Consider the following 17,180-nt stretch of genomic DNA (forward strand, 5'->3'; position numbering starts at 1 on the left):
TCTAGCATACCTGAAAAACAAATACAGAAACAGACTAAATGCTCAGCATGACCTCAGAATAGCACTTTCAAAAACCAAGCCCAGAATAGATCTGCTGGTTGAAAACTTCAACCAGCCACATACCTCTCATTAGATTTCATTGTGCCATAGATGAAATATTATACCCCTTCTAGCATGGTGTCAGGTCAGTAGAATTTTTTAATAAGTCAGTACAAATGTATCAGAATGTTGCTCAATGTTGGGGTTTAAGGTTGAGGGACAGAGGGAGGGGGTAAGAAATGGAGAGTTGAAAAAGGGGTGAGAAATAGAAAGGAGAGTAGAACATGTTTGTTCATTTAAAAGTGTTACAAAATTGTATGTACATAATGAGGTGGTGAGCAACTTAACATTACAATCTGATTATTGCTGTGATGTACTTTTATAATTAAATAAATACATTTCATATACATTTGAAATTCATGGTTTGTTGTGTTCTTTATCAGTAGTTTATAAATGTATGTTATGGCAATTCGTGATGTATTTTTGTAAGTTTGGGTCCCGGGGAAACACCAAATTTATCTTTTGGGTCTCGAGCTGAAAAAGTTTGGGAACCCCTGCAGACAATGGGCCTCATTCACGAAGCGATATAAGAACAGATTTACTCTTATTTTGTTCTTAACTAGCATTTTTTCTTATTTTGTTCTTACCTGGGATTCAGCAATGTTTTCTTATTTTTGCTTTTCTCTTAGGCAAGACCTCTTAGGCACTCTTCCCCAGATAAGAAACTCTTACCCAGATAAGAAAAAGTTAAAAAGCCCATTGGTCAATTGCCCCCAAATACGACTTTAAAAACCCGGAACTTAATCGCTTCCACGATACCTGTTGAATAGATCAGTATGGTGCAGATGCAATGCCGAACCTCTGCTGTTTTGCACACCGCCCTCGCCATTTTGCACACGCCTCATTTGCCTTATAAGGAGCTGGCGGGGCATGTGTATGCAAATGCATCATTCAACACACCTGGGTAAGAACAGATTTGGACGCTGAGAACAAGTTGATGAACACGACGGTGGCCTTTCTTATTTTTCTCTTAACTCATTCCGCGCCAGACCAGATGATAGTCGGGTTAACTCGCTGAACGTTCAGCGCCAGACTCGAGTATAGTCGGGTTTTGGCAGTTTTTTCTTTTATTCGATATTTCCATTCATTATCCATCCAGGGAGCCTGGTGTTATCATAGGGAATGAGTCTGAGATTGCAAAAGTCCAATACCGCCGCCTGGTAGGATGCGGCCGGTATTGCACACCCTTTGAAACTCTGTGTATTGGGCTGTGCGTCAATTTTATTGGTCGAGTCGGACTTTTCCATGTCGGGCAAGGGGAGCTGTTGTCCCGATCGGCTTGAGAAGCGTCAAATGCTCCAGATGGATGGTGTATGGCGGATTATGTTGGCGACACGATCGACACCAATACTGGGACTCGCGATCAGATAATTGGAATATTCTTTTTGGGACACATCCTAGTCAAGGTAAGGGCTATATGATATCAATCTTGCGTTGATCAAAGCATGCCTTCATTGCGATCTGAGCGTATGTGTGTAATGCTAGTCCATAACGTATTCCATTGGTGACGATCAAAGCATAAAAAACCGACCCCCCCCCCCCCCCCCCCACCCTTTCATGCATTCATGATGGAACATAATACCTATCATATGCATTTGATTTTTTAATTGTAGCATCTGTAGGGACGGAACGCCAATGCATTTAGTATAATACATGTTGGGGGCTATTACCAGCCTCCCATAAATTACCCTAAAACCATACTTATATTCACCACAGTTTAAAACGGGAATGTATGGATGAAGAAATTATTTCTTTTTCACATTATTGAACGATAGATACTCGATGTCAAATGGGCAATAGTATTGTATCCATAGCTATAATATATAATATAGTTATAGCCCTGCAAACACCGCCACGTATTCCTATACTTTAGAATGCTGGCCTTTCAACCACACAGTACACAGCGCCCTCTGGTGCTGAATGAGTTAACAGACAGTTAAGGAAAAATATAAGAAAAATATAAGGGAGAGTTAAGAGAGTATTGGTGAATGAGGCCCAATGACATCATGGGCCTAAGGAGGGAGATATGGAATATCTCAAACTGGTTCCGACAGGGAGGTTTCACGCTACACGTATATTTCCTCTTCACACCATCTTCCGCCTCTACAACGCTGCTCCAGCTTTTCTCCAACTCAACCACTACAGAGCAGAAACCAGCATGACGCCTTGGCTTGGGAATCATCTCTACTAAAACCCCCCCAAGCTTGGTAGCGTTCTTCTCTGCTGGCTTGTTTGGTGTTGGATATTTAACTGTGAATGAATGCATCACTCGTTCAATTCTCCTTTGACAGGTTGGCCTGTATCTTGGAACAACTGGACAGGAATTCTGGATGCAGAATCACCCGTGGTTTTCCCCCCGTGAACTTCTAGCCTCCCCTTGTGTGTGTTTCCTTTGTTTCCTTAGCATAGGCTGGACTACCCCGACTCCGTTATATTAAATGTATCTCCTGGTTAGGGTTAGGTTAGAGCAGGGGTTCCCAAACTTTTCAGGCCGGGGCCCAGAAAATAAGGCGTCAGAGAGCCGCGGCCCAATGCACATCGTCAGGCTTTTTTTTTTTTTTTTTTTTGCCAGGCGATCGGTTTTTTAGGCCAAATATCACTTCAACCCTATTAAGTTAGTTCAAGTTAGTTATTCATTTATATGTGCTATTTATGAGAGGGCTAACTTGTTGCAAAATGATAATAATAATAGCCTCATTAAAATACTATTGTTGCTTCGGTTGTTTTCAGCGTTTTATGTGCATAATCTGTTATTTAGTTTGAAATGTTCGTTGAAATAAGTAGATTTTTCGTTTTTGTTTATTTATTAAGTTAATATAAAACCATATAGTCACATTTTAGAATACAATAGAATAGAATTTTAGAATACAACTAGAAACACTGTCCTGGAAGAAACTTAAAGAAACTTAAAGAAACTTAAAGAAACTTCTAAGTTCAGTGGCCTGACAATTTTTTTTATTTTTTATTTTTATTTTTTTAATCATCTCGCGGCCCTCCCGTGGCTGCTTGCGGCCCACCTTTGGGTCGCGACCCCGACTTTGGGAACCACTGAGGACCACACTGGTCTCTGCCAGGTGGTACAGGTCCATCGGAGCTCGCACCTCCAGACTCACTAACAGTCTCTTTCCCTTGACCATAAGAACTCTAAACACCAGCAAACAGTAATCATCTCACTACACATATCTGTGCAATATTCATCTCTTTATATTCTTTATATGTTATATTCATGTTGATATATTATATAGACCTTTTATATCATATTGATATCTTTTGCACTTTTTATATCTGTCTATGCACTGTCCTATACAGACCTGCACATATTAATTACTAATTACTTTTAGCAATGACATGTGTATTGTGAGGAAGTATGGGTACTGTGTGAGTGATATGTGTAGTATGGAGTGAGTGATATGTGTAGTATGGAGTGAGTGATATGTGTAGTATGGAGTGAGTGATATGTGTAGTATGGAGTGAGTGATATGTGTAGTATGGAGTGAATGATGTGTGTAGTATGGAGTGAATGATGTGTGTAGTATGGAGTGAATGATGTGTGTAGTATGGAGTGAGTGATATGTAGTATGGAGTGAGTGATATGTGTACTAGTATGAAGGGATGGATATGTATTGTAGTTATCCCATCCGTTTTGTTTTTGACTGCACTGATCAGGAGTAGCACTTCTAATGCTATTGTATTTTGTACAATGACAATATAGCTTTCTATTTTATTTTTAAAGGCGACATGCATTATAAATGCCTTTTTTCTGTGTTTAGCATGGTTTTATAGTAATACAGGTTAGTATCAATGCGTCTGTGTCTCTAATTACCATATTGACTCATCAGTCGAGTCTCGAGTTCACGAGATCCTCCCTCACTCAACTAAACTGTTCTGATTTGACGGTTTCTGTGACGTTAATATAGCATTGATTTGCACAGCTCCGCCCCTGGTTGTACTCACCTCCACCGCCCACATCAACCATTAGAGTGCAGAGACCAGAGACCGCATTGTAACCCGACACTTCCTCAAACGGGGTTTTCACATGCAGAGAACGAGCGAGAGGGAGAGAGAGAGAGAGAGAGAGAGAGAGAGAGAGAGAGAGAGAGAGAGAGAGAGAGAGAGAGAGAGAGAGAGAGAGAGAGAGAGAGAGAAAGAGGGACGGCGGGAGGGACTGAAGTGTGTGTAAATGTGTGTGCGCCATCTCTCTCCCTCGTCGGGGACAAGAAGCATGTAGCTGCAGCACCGCAGAGCAATGCGAGCGGCGCTCTCAGGACCGGCGCTCTCAGGGCCGCTCAGCAGCGCCACCCACCCGATGGCTGAATTGGAGTATTGCGACTGGACTGCGAACATTCTCGAATACACGCTGACGTCACGAGACCGCCGCCATCTTGGTGTTGGGGAAACAAACTGATTGGTTGTGGGAGTATTGCAGCTTAGTCTCTGTGCACGAGGCTGTTTTATTGTTTTATTGTGGATCCCCATTAGTCTACAATAAAGTGAGACTACTCTTCCTGGATCGAACGTAAGTAACGTTACGTTAGCATAACTAACACTTGAATAACTACAAATGAATATAAATATAGGAGATTTTGACAACAAAATTAACAATATGATGCCGCAAGTTCTGTTATATTTCAATTGCCTTACTTATTTACATAAATATAAGGTAACGGTATGCTATACACTACAGTCTATGTGATGTGATGTGATGACAAAACTGAGGAAAACAAAAACAAACCACGTGAACTTTGGAAATTACTCAATAATCAACTAGGATGCAGTAAAAAACTTAAAACCAGATTCTCAAACATAAACATAAAAACTGACAACACGCTCATCACAGACAAGCTGGATGTAGCCAATTACTTAAACATTTTCTTCACAAACATAGCCACAACACTGGTAAACAAACTACCCTCCCACTCAGGGCTTTATGGGGTAGAACACATAGTAGCTTTCTACAAAAACCTAGGGGTCCGCAAGGACGACTTCAAGCTGGAAACGGTAACAACAGATGAGGTACTCAATAAACTGAGCGCCCTCCAACCTAACAAGGCCACTGGCCATGACAACATCCCCTCCAAATTCCTCAGAGACTCAGCAGCCGCCATCACACCAATCATCACACACATAATAAACCTCTCCATAAAACAGGGACACGTCCCCAAGGACTTCAAAATTGCGAGGGTGACCCCTCTGCACAAAAAGGGCAGCAAATTAGACCCAGGCAACTACCGCCCTGTTTCTATTCTCACCTCCATCTCGAAAGTCATGGAAAAAATAGTCTACGAACAGGTCGAAAAGTACCTAGCGGAAAAAAATCTAATCTACGAATTCCAATCTGGCTTCAGAACATCCCACTCCACTGACACATGCCTTCTCTATTTGAATGACCACATCAAACAAGAGGTGGACGCAGGCAAATACTGCGGCATGGTCATGCTGGACCTACAAAAGGCCTTTGACACGGTCAATCACTCCATTCTGATTGACAAGCTAAAAGCAATTGGTTTTGATAGTCTATCAGTGAGCTGGATGCAATCCTACCTTGAGGGGAGGGAACAGATGGTGGAGGTAAACGGTACCCTATCCCCCCCCCTCACAGTGAGCTGTGGTGTTCCACAAGGAAGCATACTAGGACCGCTACTGTTCCTAATTTATGCAAATGACATGTCGTCAGCTTGTGACTGCAACTTGTTCCTGTTTGCGGACGACTCAGCCCTGCTGGTCTCTGACAAGAACAAGTTACAGGTTGAAAAAACCCTCAGCTCGGAACTAGGCAGAATCTGCATATGGCTCGCTGATAACAAACTATCATTACACATGGGCAAAACAGAGTCCATTCTCTTCGGTTCAAATAACAAACTCAGCAAGACCGACGGCTTCTCAGTTACAGTGGGTGACAATATTGTCACAAGGAAAGATGAAATTACCTACCTGGGGTCCATCCTAGAGGCTAATCTCTCCTGTGACAAAATGGCATCCAATGTAATAAAAAAAGTCAACCAACGAACTCGATTCTTGTACCGGATCTCCTCTCTGGTAAACAAGAACACCCTGAAGACTCTGGCAGGAGCACTCATTCAGGGGTACTACGACTATGCTTGCACCTCATGGTACCAAAGCACCTCAAAGGCGCTAAAAACAAAATTACAAACATCTCAAAACAAACTGGTCAGACTACTGCTTGACCTTACTCCTAGAACCCACCTCACCCCTGCCCACTTCGACAACCTAGGATGGCTTAGAGTAGACGACAGAGTACAACAACTTGCAATGGGCCTGGTCTACAAGATACACTACACGACCAAGGTACCCATGTACATGTCAAAATACTTCCCAAAGGTCAGTGAATACCACGATCACAACACCAGAGGGAGCTCCACAAATCATGTCAAACCCAGATTCGGCTCAAATAAGGGACTAAACACGTTTCGCAATTATGCCACATCAATGTGGAACGCCCTACCCAAAGCTGTAAAGGAATGTGGATCACTACCCACTTTCAAAACCTCTCTCAAGGGACACCTACGGGAGACTGCAATTCAACACTGGCCCCTGTAAATATCCTAACCCAATCATTCCAACCCCCTCCAATGTACAGTCATTTACCTAGTATGGTTTTGTCAATAGTTCAATGTACAATTGTGTTTGTTTGTACAGTGTCTCCTCCCCCCCCCCCTCAATGTACAGTGTTACTTGTTTATACAGTATGCCCCCCGCCCCCCCCCCCCCCAACCACCTCCAATGTAAATTACCCAGTGGTTGTCAATATCCCAATGTACCCAACCCCCCCCACCCAACCTCCAATGTACAGTTTCTACGTCAAATGTATATACTCCCTTTTCTTGACTCCTTCTGTATCACAAACAGTACTGTATTTGCAAATCTGGTATGTCATAAATGTATAGATGTAGCAGTACTGACTATCTGTATGTCATGTATGTCATATATGTCTATATGAATTGAAAATGGGGGACCCTGATGGAAACAAGACAAACGTCTTTCTCAGGTCTGCATCCCCTTAACAATTGTATGTATTGAGCCGTACTGTATTGTACCCATTCTGCAATCTGTTAAATAAAGTTTTCATTCATTCATTCATTCATTCATGTGGGTACATATGATGGTAATTAAGGAATGGTGAATATTATGTTTAATGTAAATATGTGTATACTGGATATGAACAGCAGTATTATAGGCCTACAGCAGCCAGCAATATTATACATTATTATACATGACTATTCTATGCAAGTAGGCTATGTCTAAGCTATTTTACAATATTATACATGAACTATGTGTAATTATGCATAAAACTACATAAGACACTACATATGTGGGTATGTCAGGTGGTCTTGTGGTCTTTCAGTGAACGGGAGGAATTTGACAGGAAGATTGCAAAGAGATTGAAGCAAACAGGAAGATGTTGAAAGGTATTTTTGGGTTGGTTGTTGGTGTTTTGGTTTAGCCTGCTGCACTGCTGCTATAGCTCTATCTCTCTCTCTCCTGCAGGGGAAGGAGTCCAGAGTACCTGGGGACCGCATACCCGTCCCCCAGCTGTTCCTCCAGGGACCTTGTTGCTCCATCCATCCTTTTCTATCTTTCCCTATCTCCTTGTCAATAAAGAAATATAGACAAATAAACCTGTTCCGTCCTCTGAGCTTTTAAAATTGACAAACTGGTTTAGGCAACTTAGATTACAAGTCAGTTTTGGGAAAGTTATGTGAACACAGAAGGGCAGAGCTCGAGTTTTATATTAAGATATTATGGGAGCAAAAAAGAAAAGAGAAATCTATAAAGTATATATTTTACTCATACAGTATGGACATCCTCTGGCCTGTTTGTAGAACTTCCCTGTGTTGTTGACAAAGCTAAACCCTATTGATATGAAGTCTAAATAACATGAGAGGATGCCGTCATTATTGCACTACTGAGTTATTTGCTGCTATGTTTCAATATTATAAGAAGAATTATAATAATACCATTGAGTTTTATATTGTTTAAAACTTCAACAGCAGAAGCTTATATGCTAACCATCAAAACATTAAAGAATATTTAGAGAAATTCCATAAACCTTTCAATATCATAGCAATATCCGAAACTTGGTTTATCTCTGAGAAAGGAGTTGACTTTGAGTTGAATGGATATGAACTCAATTATATTAACAGGATTGTGAAAAGAGGTGGGGGTGTAGCCCTATATATAAAAAATAGCCTCAAATATAAGGTTGTAGAATGCATGTCAACTACCATTGACAACTTGATGGATTGTATCTCAGTAGAGATCTGAGAAACGTGATTGTCAGTTGTGTATACAGAGCTCCAGATTCCAGCATTGACGCATTCAAAGACTGCATGGAGGTGTTATTTGCCAAGACTCAGAAGGTTACATTCATCTGCAGGGATAAATCACTGTACATTCTATATTGCTCACTAGTATACCATATCTGAACTACTGTGTGGAGATTTGGGGTAACACTTATAAAAGTAAAACCATTATTACTTGTTTTTTATTATTATTTATTTCAATTTATGTTAGAAATAAATAAACTCATTCATTCAAGATATTGTGTGAGCAAAAGTATAGTTAATTTACTCATACAGCTCACAGCGCGGCGCGCCGCACAGTGCAATACTCCAATTCAGCCATTGGGTGGGTGGCGCTGCTGAGCGGCCCTCACAGCAGGGCCGTCAGAGCGCGGCCCTGAGAGCACCGGTCCTGAGAGCGCCGCTGGCTCTGCGGTCCTGCAGCTGCATACTATTGTCGGACACACACACACACACAAACTTGACTGCGTGTGTGTCGGGGACGTAGGCATAGTGTAACCCGACACTTCCTCAAACAGGGTTTGACAGGCAGAGAACGAGCAAGAGAGAGAGAGAGAGAGAGAGAGAGAGAGAGAGAGAGAGAGAGAGAGAGAGAGAGAGAGAGAGAGAGAGAGAGAGAGAGAGAGAGAGAGAGAGAGAGAGAGAGAGAGAGAGAGAGAGACACGGCAGGAGGGACTGCAGAAGTGTGTGTAAATGTGTGTGCGCCATCTCTCTCCGTCGTCGGACACACACACATACACAAACTCTCCTCTCTCTCTCTCTCTCTCTCCCTCTCTCTCTCTCGCTTGCTCGTTCTCTCTCTCGCTCTCTCTCGTATGTATCACGCTGTGTGGGTGACTGTCACTGAAAGAAAATTATGCTTTTGAGTACTCCATTAGAAATATAAAACAATGATTTTTTTTTTTTTTTAATAAACCTTTTTTTAATAAACCTTACAGATGTCTTCCATAGACTAACAGGAATTGTGTAAAATTGCCCAAATAGTGCAAGGAATAGCAATGCATGTCCCCTTTAAATCTATCTCCTGGTTAGAGTTGGGTTAAAGAATCATACTGGTATGCTGACAAACCTATCTTAACCCTTTCTCCTGGTTGCACTAACAAAGAGGTAGCCACTTGTCAAAGAAATGCATGCGTGCATTCATCTACAGCAGTGTTTCTCAAAGTGGGGGGCGCGCCCCCCAGGGGGGGCACAGAGGCATGACAGGGGGGGCCCTGAGATTTATAAAAAAAAAAGAAAAAAAAAAAAAAAGTGCTATCTGTTGCAGCTGCACTGTTCTCCATGAAAATACCATTTCTCAAAATCTGAAAATCATTATTTAATAAAACACAGAAAAGGATCACCAAGTTACTCTGGATAAAAAAAAACTTTACAGACAACATTGAGACAAAGCTTCCTGACACATCTCCATCCAAACTCTTGGAAGAACTCTTTGAAATCTCATCTGATACCACCTAGAGAGCTAGTTTCAGAGTGTGGTGCTGAGTACCAAGTATCTCATCTCATGGCCCACCAAGTATCTCATGATGCAGCAGTTAAGGTGTTGATACCATTCAGCACCACATACAGTATGAAGTGTGAAGCTGGCTTTTCATCCATGACAGCTCTGAAAACAAAATATAGGGCCAATTTGAAAGGTCACGATATTGGTGTTATTTCAATAAATTTAAACATGGCCCATATCATGACGATTTTGTTGGGGCGAGGGGGGGGGGGGGGGGGGGCCAAAATATTTTGGTCCGCCAAAAAGGGGCTTGACAGAAAAAGTTTGAGAAGCACTGATCTACAGAATGCCTAGAGGTGGCTGTTTGATGGCCTTACAGATTCCACCTTCAAGAGACAGCTGGGGACATGTACAGTTGAGGTTATTGATGTCTCACAGCTGGGGGACATGTGTACAGGTACAGTTGAGGTTATCAATGTCTCACCATTTCTGCCCCCCCGCCTCGTGCTGTTGCACCGTGTAGCCGAACTGGGACGCCTTGGTGCCTTTGATGATCTTGCATTTCTTTGAGTCAAAATTAAAGCAGTGCTGGAGCCCTGTGTGAAAACACAGAGACAAAACATAGAGATTAACATGTGATGTGGACATAGAGATTAGCATGTGGTGTGAACATAGAGATTAGCATGTGGTGTGAACATAGAGATTAGCATGTGGTGTGAACATAGAGATTAGCATGTGATGTGGACATAGAGATTAGCATGTGGTGTGGACATAGAGATTAGCATGTGATGTGAACATAGAGATTAACATGTGATGTGGACATAGAGATTAGCATGTGGTGTGAATATAGAGATTAGCATGTGGTGTGAATATAGAGATTAGCATGTGATGTGAACATAGAGATTAACATGCGATGTGGACAGAGATTAACATGTGGTGTGAATATAGAGATTAGCATGTGATGTGAACATAGAGATTAACATGTGGTGTGGACATAGAGATTAGCATGTGGTGTGAACATAGAGATTAGCATGTGATGTGGACATAGAGATGAACATGTGGTGTGGACATAGAGATTAGCATGTGAAGTGAATATAGAGATTATCATGTGGTGTGAATATAGAGATTAACATGTGATGTGAACATAGAGATTAACATGCGATGTGGACATAGAGATTAGCATGTGGTGTGAACATAGAGATTAGCATGTGATGTGAATATAGAGATTAGCATGTGATGTGGACATAGAGATTAACATGTGGTGTGGACATAGAGATTAGCATGTGAAGTGAATATAGAGATTATCATGTGGTGTGAATATAGAGATTAACATGTGATGTGAATATAGAGATTAGCATGTGATGTGAATATAGAGATTAGCATGTGATGTGAATATAGAGATTAGCATGTGGTGTGAATATAGAGATTAACATGTGATGTGAATATAAAGATTATCATGTGGTGTGAATATAGAGATTAGCATGTGATGTGAACATAGAGATTAACATGTGATGTGGACATAGAGATTAGCATGTGGTGTGAATATAGAGATTAACATGTGATGTGGACATAGAGATTAGCATGTGGTGTGAATATAGAGATTAGCATGTGGTGTGAATATAGAGATTAGCATGTGATGTGAACATAGAGATTAACATGCGATGTGGACAGAGATTAACATGTGGTGTGAATATAGAGATTAGCATGTGATGTGAACATAGAGATTAACATGTGGTGTGGACATAGAGATTAGCATGTGGTGTGAACATAGAGATTAGCATGTGATGTGGACATAGAGATGAACATGTGGTGTGGACATAGAGATTAGCATGTGAAGTGAATATAGAGATTATCATGTGGTGTGAATATAGAGATTAACATGTGATGTGAACATAGAGATTAACATGCGATGTGGACATAGAGATTAGCATGTGGTGTGAATATAGAGATTAGCATGTGATGTGAATATAGAGATTAGCATGTGATGTGGACATAGAGATTAACATGTGGTGTGGACATAGAGATTAGCATGTGAAGTGAATATAGAGATTATCATGTGGTGTGAATATAGAGATTAACATGTGATGTGAATATAGAGATTAGCATGTGATGTGAATATAGAGATTAGCATGTGATGTGAATATAGAGATTAGCATGTGGTGTGAATATAGAGATTAACATGTGATGTGAATATAAAGATTATCATGTGGTGTGAATATAGAGATTAGCATGTGATGTGAACATAGAGATTAACATGTGATGTGGACATAGAGATTAGCATGTGGTGTGAATATAGAGATTAACATGTGATGTGGACATAGAGATTAGCATGTGGTGTGAATATAGAGATTAACATGTGATGTGAATATAGAGATTAGCATGTGATGTGAACATAGAGATTAACATGTGATGTGGACATAGAGATTAGCATGTGGTGTGAATATAGAGATTAACATGTGATGTGAATATAGAGATTGGCATGTGGTGTGAATATAGAGATTAGCATGTGATGTGAATATAGAGATTAGCATGTGGTGTGAATATAGAGATTAGCATGTGATGTGAATATAGAGATTAGCATGTGAAGTGAATAGAGATTATCATGTGGTGTGAATATAGAGATTAACATGTGATGTGAATATAGAGATTAGCATGTGATGTGAATATAGAGATTAGCATGTGATGTGAATATAGAGATTATCATGTGGTGTGAACATAGAGATTAACATGTGATGTGGACATAGATATTAACATGTGGTGTGAATATAGAGATTAGCATGTGATGTGAATATAAAGATTAGCATGTGATGTGGATATAGAGATTAACATGTGATGTGAATATAGAGATTAACATGTGGTGTGAATATAGAGATTAACATGTGATGTTAGCATGGAGATTAACATGTGATGTGAACATAGAGATTAACATGTGATGTGGACATAGAGATTAACATGTGATGTTAGCATGGAGATTAACATGTTATGTGAACATAGAGATTAACATGTGATGTGAACATAGAGATTAGCATGTGAAGTGAATAGAGATTATCATGTGGTGTGAATATAGAGATTAACATGTGATGTGAATATAGAGATTAGCATGTGATGTGAATATAGAGATTAGCATGTGATGTGAATATAGAGATTATCATGTGGTGTGAACATAGAGATTAACATGTGATGTGGACATAGATATTAACATGTGGTGTGAATATAGAGATTAGCATGTGATGTGAATATAAAGATTAGCATGTGATGTGGATATAGAGATTAACATGTGATGTGAATATAGAGATTAACATGTGGTGTGAATATAGAGATTAACATGTGATGTTAGCATTGAGATTAACATGTGATGTGAACATAGAGATTAACATGTGATGTGGACATAGAGATTAACATGTGATGTTAGCATGGAGATTAACATGTTATGTGAACATAGAGATTAACATGTGATGTGAACATAGAGATTAACATGTGATGTGAACATACAGTAGAGATTAACATGTGATGTTAACATGGAGATTAACATGTTATGTGAACATGGAGATTAACATGTGATGTAAACATGGAGATTAACATGTGATGTGAACATGCTACATCATCCATCAGAGCAGTGCTATATCATCTATTTCAGATTCAGATTCAGATTCAGATTATTTTATTGTCACAACTTTTTAAAATGTACATACATTCAGAAAAATGTGAGATGCTCCTCAACCGTAGTAGATTTGTAAACAACACAATGTTTATAATGTATATTCTATCTATAAACTATAACTATAGCTATAAACTATAAACTATAACTATAAACGATAAACTATAACTATAAACTAACCTATAAACTAAACATAATACACAATATATTCTTTCTATAATACAATTCAAGGTATATGTTTTTATTTTGTACAAGGTAAAAAAAACAGCAGATACATTAAAAAGTAAAAGAGAAGATTTGTGTGTGTGTGTGTGTGTGTGTGCGTGCGTGCGTGCGTGCGTGCGTGCGTGCGTGCGTGCGTGCGTGCGTGCGTGTGTGTGTGTGTGTGTGTAGTAAGTGTGTTTGTGTGGTGTGTGAGTCACTAAGGTGCTCTTGTGTGTGTTTGCTCATGTGAAAATTCAGATATATCCATCAGTAGTCTGTTTGCCCGGTGGAAGCTGTCGTATTCGATTAAATAGAATAATCTTCAGGACGAGGAGATAGCGTTTATATATTTATTCAAAGGTAAGCATCGTTCAGCATGAGTGTAACTCCATTCACGGCTGGCAGCCAACTGGCTGTGAGGACCCCTGGTCAGGTATACATAAGCAAGGTGCGCCTGGCGCGCCTGTCGTAAATGATATATTCACAGCATGAATAATATAGTAAATATATATTCAAAGCATGAATATTACATCCTCCTCCTTTTAGAGAAAGCTTAATAAGCTATGAACAAAATTGAAATTAGGAATGGTTGTGCAATACTCTGTAAGAGTTTCTTTGTAAACAATAACAAGTGCGTTACCTGTGTCAGGACCAGGCAATGTAAACAGGTAGGATTAATATGTTAAACATAAAGATTCATGTATCAAGGTATTACAGTTCGTATTGTGTGCCCTCTTATTCTGGATAGTCTGCTTTAATATTTGAATACTTCAGCTGTGAATAAGGTATGTATTCATGGCTTATTTGGTCGTGTCTCAACACTCTTACCATATGCAGTTCTTATTTGTAGAAGTAGCTTGCTAACAAAATTGGAATATATCGACAATTAAGCAAGGTAAGTAGGTCATAGATTCAACACATATAGTAAGTCATCATTTCAGCATACATTAATATTTGTTACATTTCACCACCCTTTTTTTTTTTTTTTTTTTTTTTTTCAATGGGGCAAATGGTGTTATAATAGGGCAGCGATCCGCCTGCACCCTGTACATTTATAGGTCTAAAATGTCCCGAGGCTTCACTGCTCGGCCGGATCTGGTGTAGTATGAAGCTGAGTTCTCTTCTGAGTCCTCTGGCAGTTCAGGGTCGTTGGTCTCCGGCGGTTGATCGACGCTCTCTGGACTCGGCATACCGTCGCTGTCCTGGAAGTGTTCCTCTTTCGTGTCCCTCAGGTGCCTGCGGTTGCGGCGGTATTTGCGTCCATCTTGGGTGCGAACATGGTATGACCGCACAGTGTCAGCTGGTTGTATGACTACTGCTGGCCTCCAGCGTCCAAGTTCTTGTAGCCTGACAGATTCACCACAATGTAGTGGGGGCAGCGGTCTAGCTGACCTGTCATAGTATTTCTTCTGGTGCTGTTGTCTTTGCACTCGCCTGTCATGTCCATCTTTTTGGCTTACTATCCCTGGCCGCAGCTGTTGGTTGGTGCTCGGGAGGGTTGAGCGTAGCCTGCGGCTCATCAACAGTTGTGCCGGCGATTTGAAGTTGTCGACTGGGGTATTACGATACTCCAGGAGGCTTAGGTACGGGTCTCTTCCGTCTGCCTTAGCCTTGTCCATGAGTGATTTTGCCGTCTTCACGGTTCTCTCCGCTAGTCCGTTGCTTTGCGGATAGTGTGGGCTTGACGTGACGTGTGTGAACTCCCACGACTTGGCGAATGCCTCGAACTCTTTAGACTTGTATTGTGGTCCGTTGTCCGAGACTATGGTCTCTGGGACGCCATGCCTGGCACAGGCTGCCTTTAGCTTGTGGATAACAGCTGCCGATGTGGTGCTGTGAAGTCTGTCTAGTTCGAAGAATCTGCTGTAGTAGTCGACGGTCACAACATAGTCCTGGTTGTTCCAGTTAAAGAGATCTGTCCCTACAACCTGCCAGGGGCGGTCTGGGATACGATGAGGCATCATGGGCTCCTTGGTGTTTGATGGGCGGCGCTCTTGGCATATTGAGCACTTCTCCACGACTTGCTCTATATGTCTACCCATTCCAGGCCAGAACATGATGTCTCGTGCTCTCAGTTTGCATTTTTCCATTCCCATGTGGCCTGCATGGATCTTGATCAGCATATCTCCTCTGAGGCTGGTAGGGATGACTATTTTCTCCCCCTTGAAAATTATTCCATTCGTCTTGGATAGTTCATCTCTGTGATTCCAGTATTCGGTAATGTTCTGGGGGCATTGTTTTCTTTCCTCAGGCCATCCCTCCAGGATAGCCTGGCTGAGCAGCTTTAGCTGTGTGTCATTGTCTGTCGTTTCTCTGATCTCCTGTAGCCTGTCGTCGTGTACAGGTAAGCTGTTGTACACCATGTGTACCTGAAGGTCCATCCCTTCACTGAGACCGTCGTCGTGAGAGGTGAGTGATTTCCTGGACAGCGTGTCGGCTACTGGGATGTCTTTCCCAGGGCGGTGCACGATCGTGAAGTTATACTTGTGTAGTTGCAGTATCATCCTCTGTAACCGCGGTGGGGCTGCGGCGATCGGCTTCTTCATGATCGACTCCAGGGGCTTGTGGTCAGATTGCACCATAATATGGCGACCGTAGGCATATTGGTGGAAACGTTTGAATCCATAAAGGACTGCGTACATCTCCTTTTCGATTTGTGCGTAGTTGACCTCGCTGTCCGTGAGTGATCTGGATGCGTAGCTAATGGGCCTTCCTTCCTGCATCAGCACAGCACCCAGACCATACTTTGATGCGTCCACTTGTAAGCTGAGCTCCTTATCTGGGTCAAAGTAGATGAGGACTGGCCCAGGTTCACTGGTAAGTATGTCTTTCATCTTTTGGAATGCAGCGTCGTGCTGCGCGTCCCACAGGAATTCATTCGATTGTTTAAGCAGCTGTCTCATGGGTGCGTTGATCTCGGAGAGGCTCGGGGCGAATTTCGCCAGATAGTTGACCATACCTAGCACGGTTTCCAGTTCTGCACGGCTCTTTGGCGCCTCCATCTCCTTGATGGCAGCTATCTTGCCTGGGTCAGGCTTCATGCCGTCAGCTGAAAGGATGTGCCCGAAGTAGCTCACTTCGGTGGCTCCGATGGTGCACTTGTCTGCGTTGAGCCGAACGCCTCTCTCCCGTGATCTCACCATCATTGCATGTAGGTTCTTATCGTGTTCCTCTCTGGTCGCGCCATATACAAGGATGTCGTCTACTATAGCTGCTACTCCGTTCAGTCCCTCGTATGTCTCGTCGATTTTTCGTTGGAACTCGTCTTGGGCAGAAGCGAGCCCAAATGGTAATCGTAGGAATCTGTACCGTCCAAACGGTGTGTTGAACGTCGTCAGCTTCGATGATTCTGTGGAGAGCTTGATGGACCAGTATCCCGACCTTGCATCCAGTACGCTGAAATAGCGTGCGCCTGTTAGTCTGGGTGTGATGTCCTCTAGTGTCGGCAGAGGGT

The 17,180-nt window shown here is 41.6% G+C and overlaps 1 protein-coding gene across 1 annotated transcript in view; it reads right to left on the reverse strand.

Annotated features, from left to right (window-relative positions):
* The window catches only part of LOC311245541 (integrin alpha-11-like), a gene marked incomplete at its 5' end in the record, with an annotated part of 157,699 nt that overhangs the window by 106,817 nt on the left and 33,702 nt on the right, over positions 1-17,180 (reverse strand). The window contains one exon of the mRNA XM_084335415.1: positions 10,349-10,460. Within this exon, the coding sequence (XP_084191541.1) occupies positions 10,349-10,460 (112 nt within the window). The remainder of the gene's footprint in view (positions 1-10,348; positions 10,461-17,180) is intronic.

Source organism: Notolepis coatsorum (genome assembly GCF_963971535.1).
Source record: "Notolepis coatsorum genome assembly, chromosome: 18".
NCBI lineage: Eukaryota > Metazoa > Chordata > Actinopteri > Aulopiformes > Paralepididae > Notolepis > Notolepis coatsorum.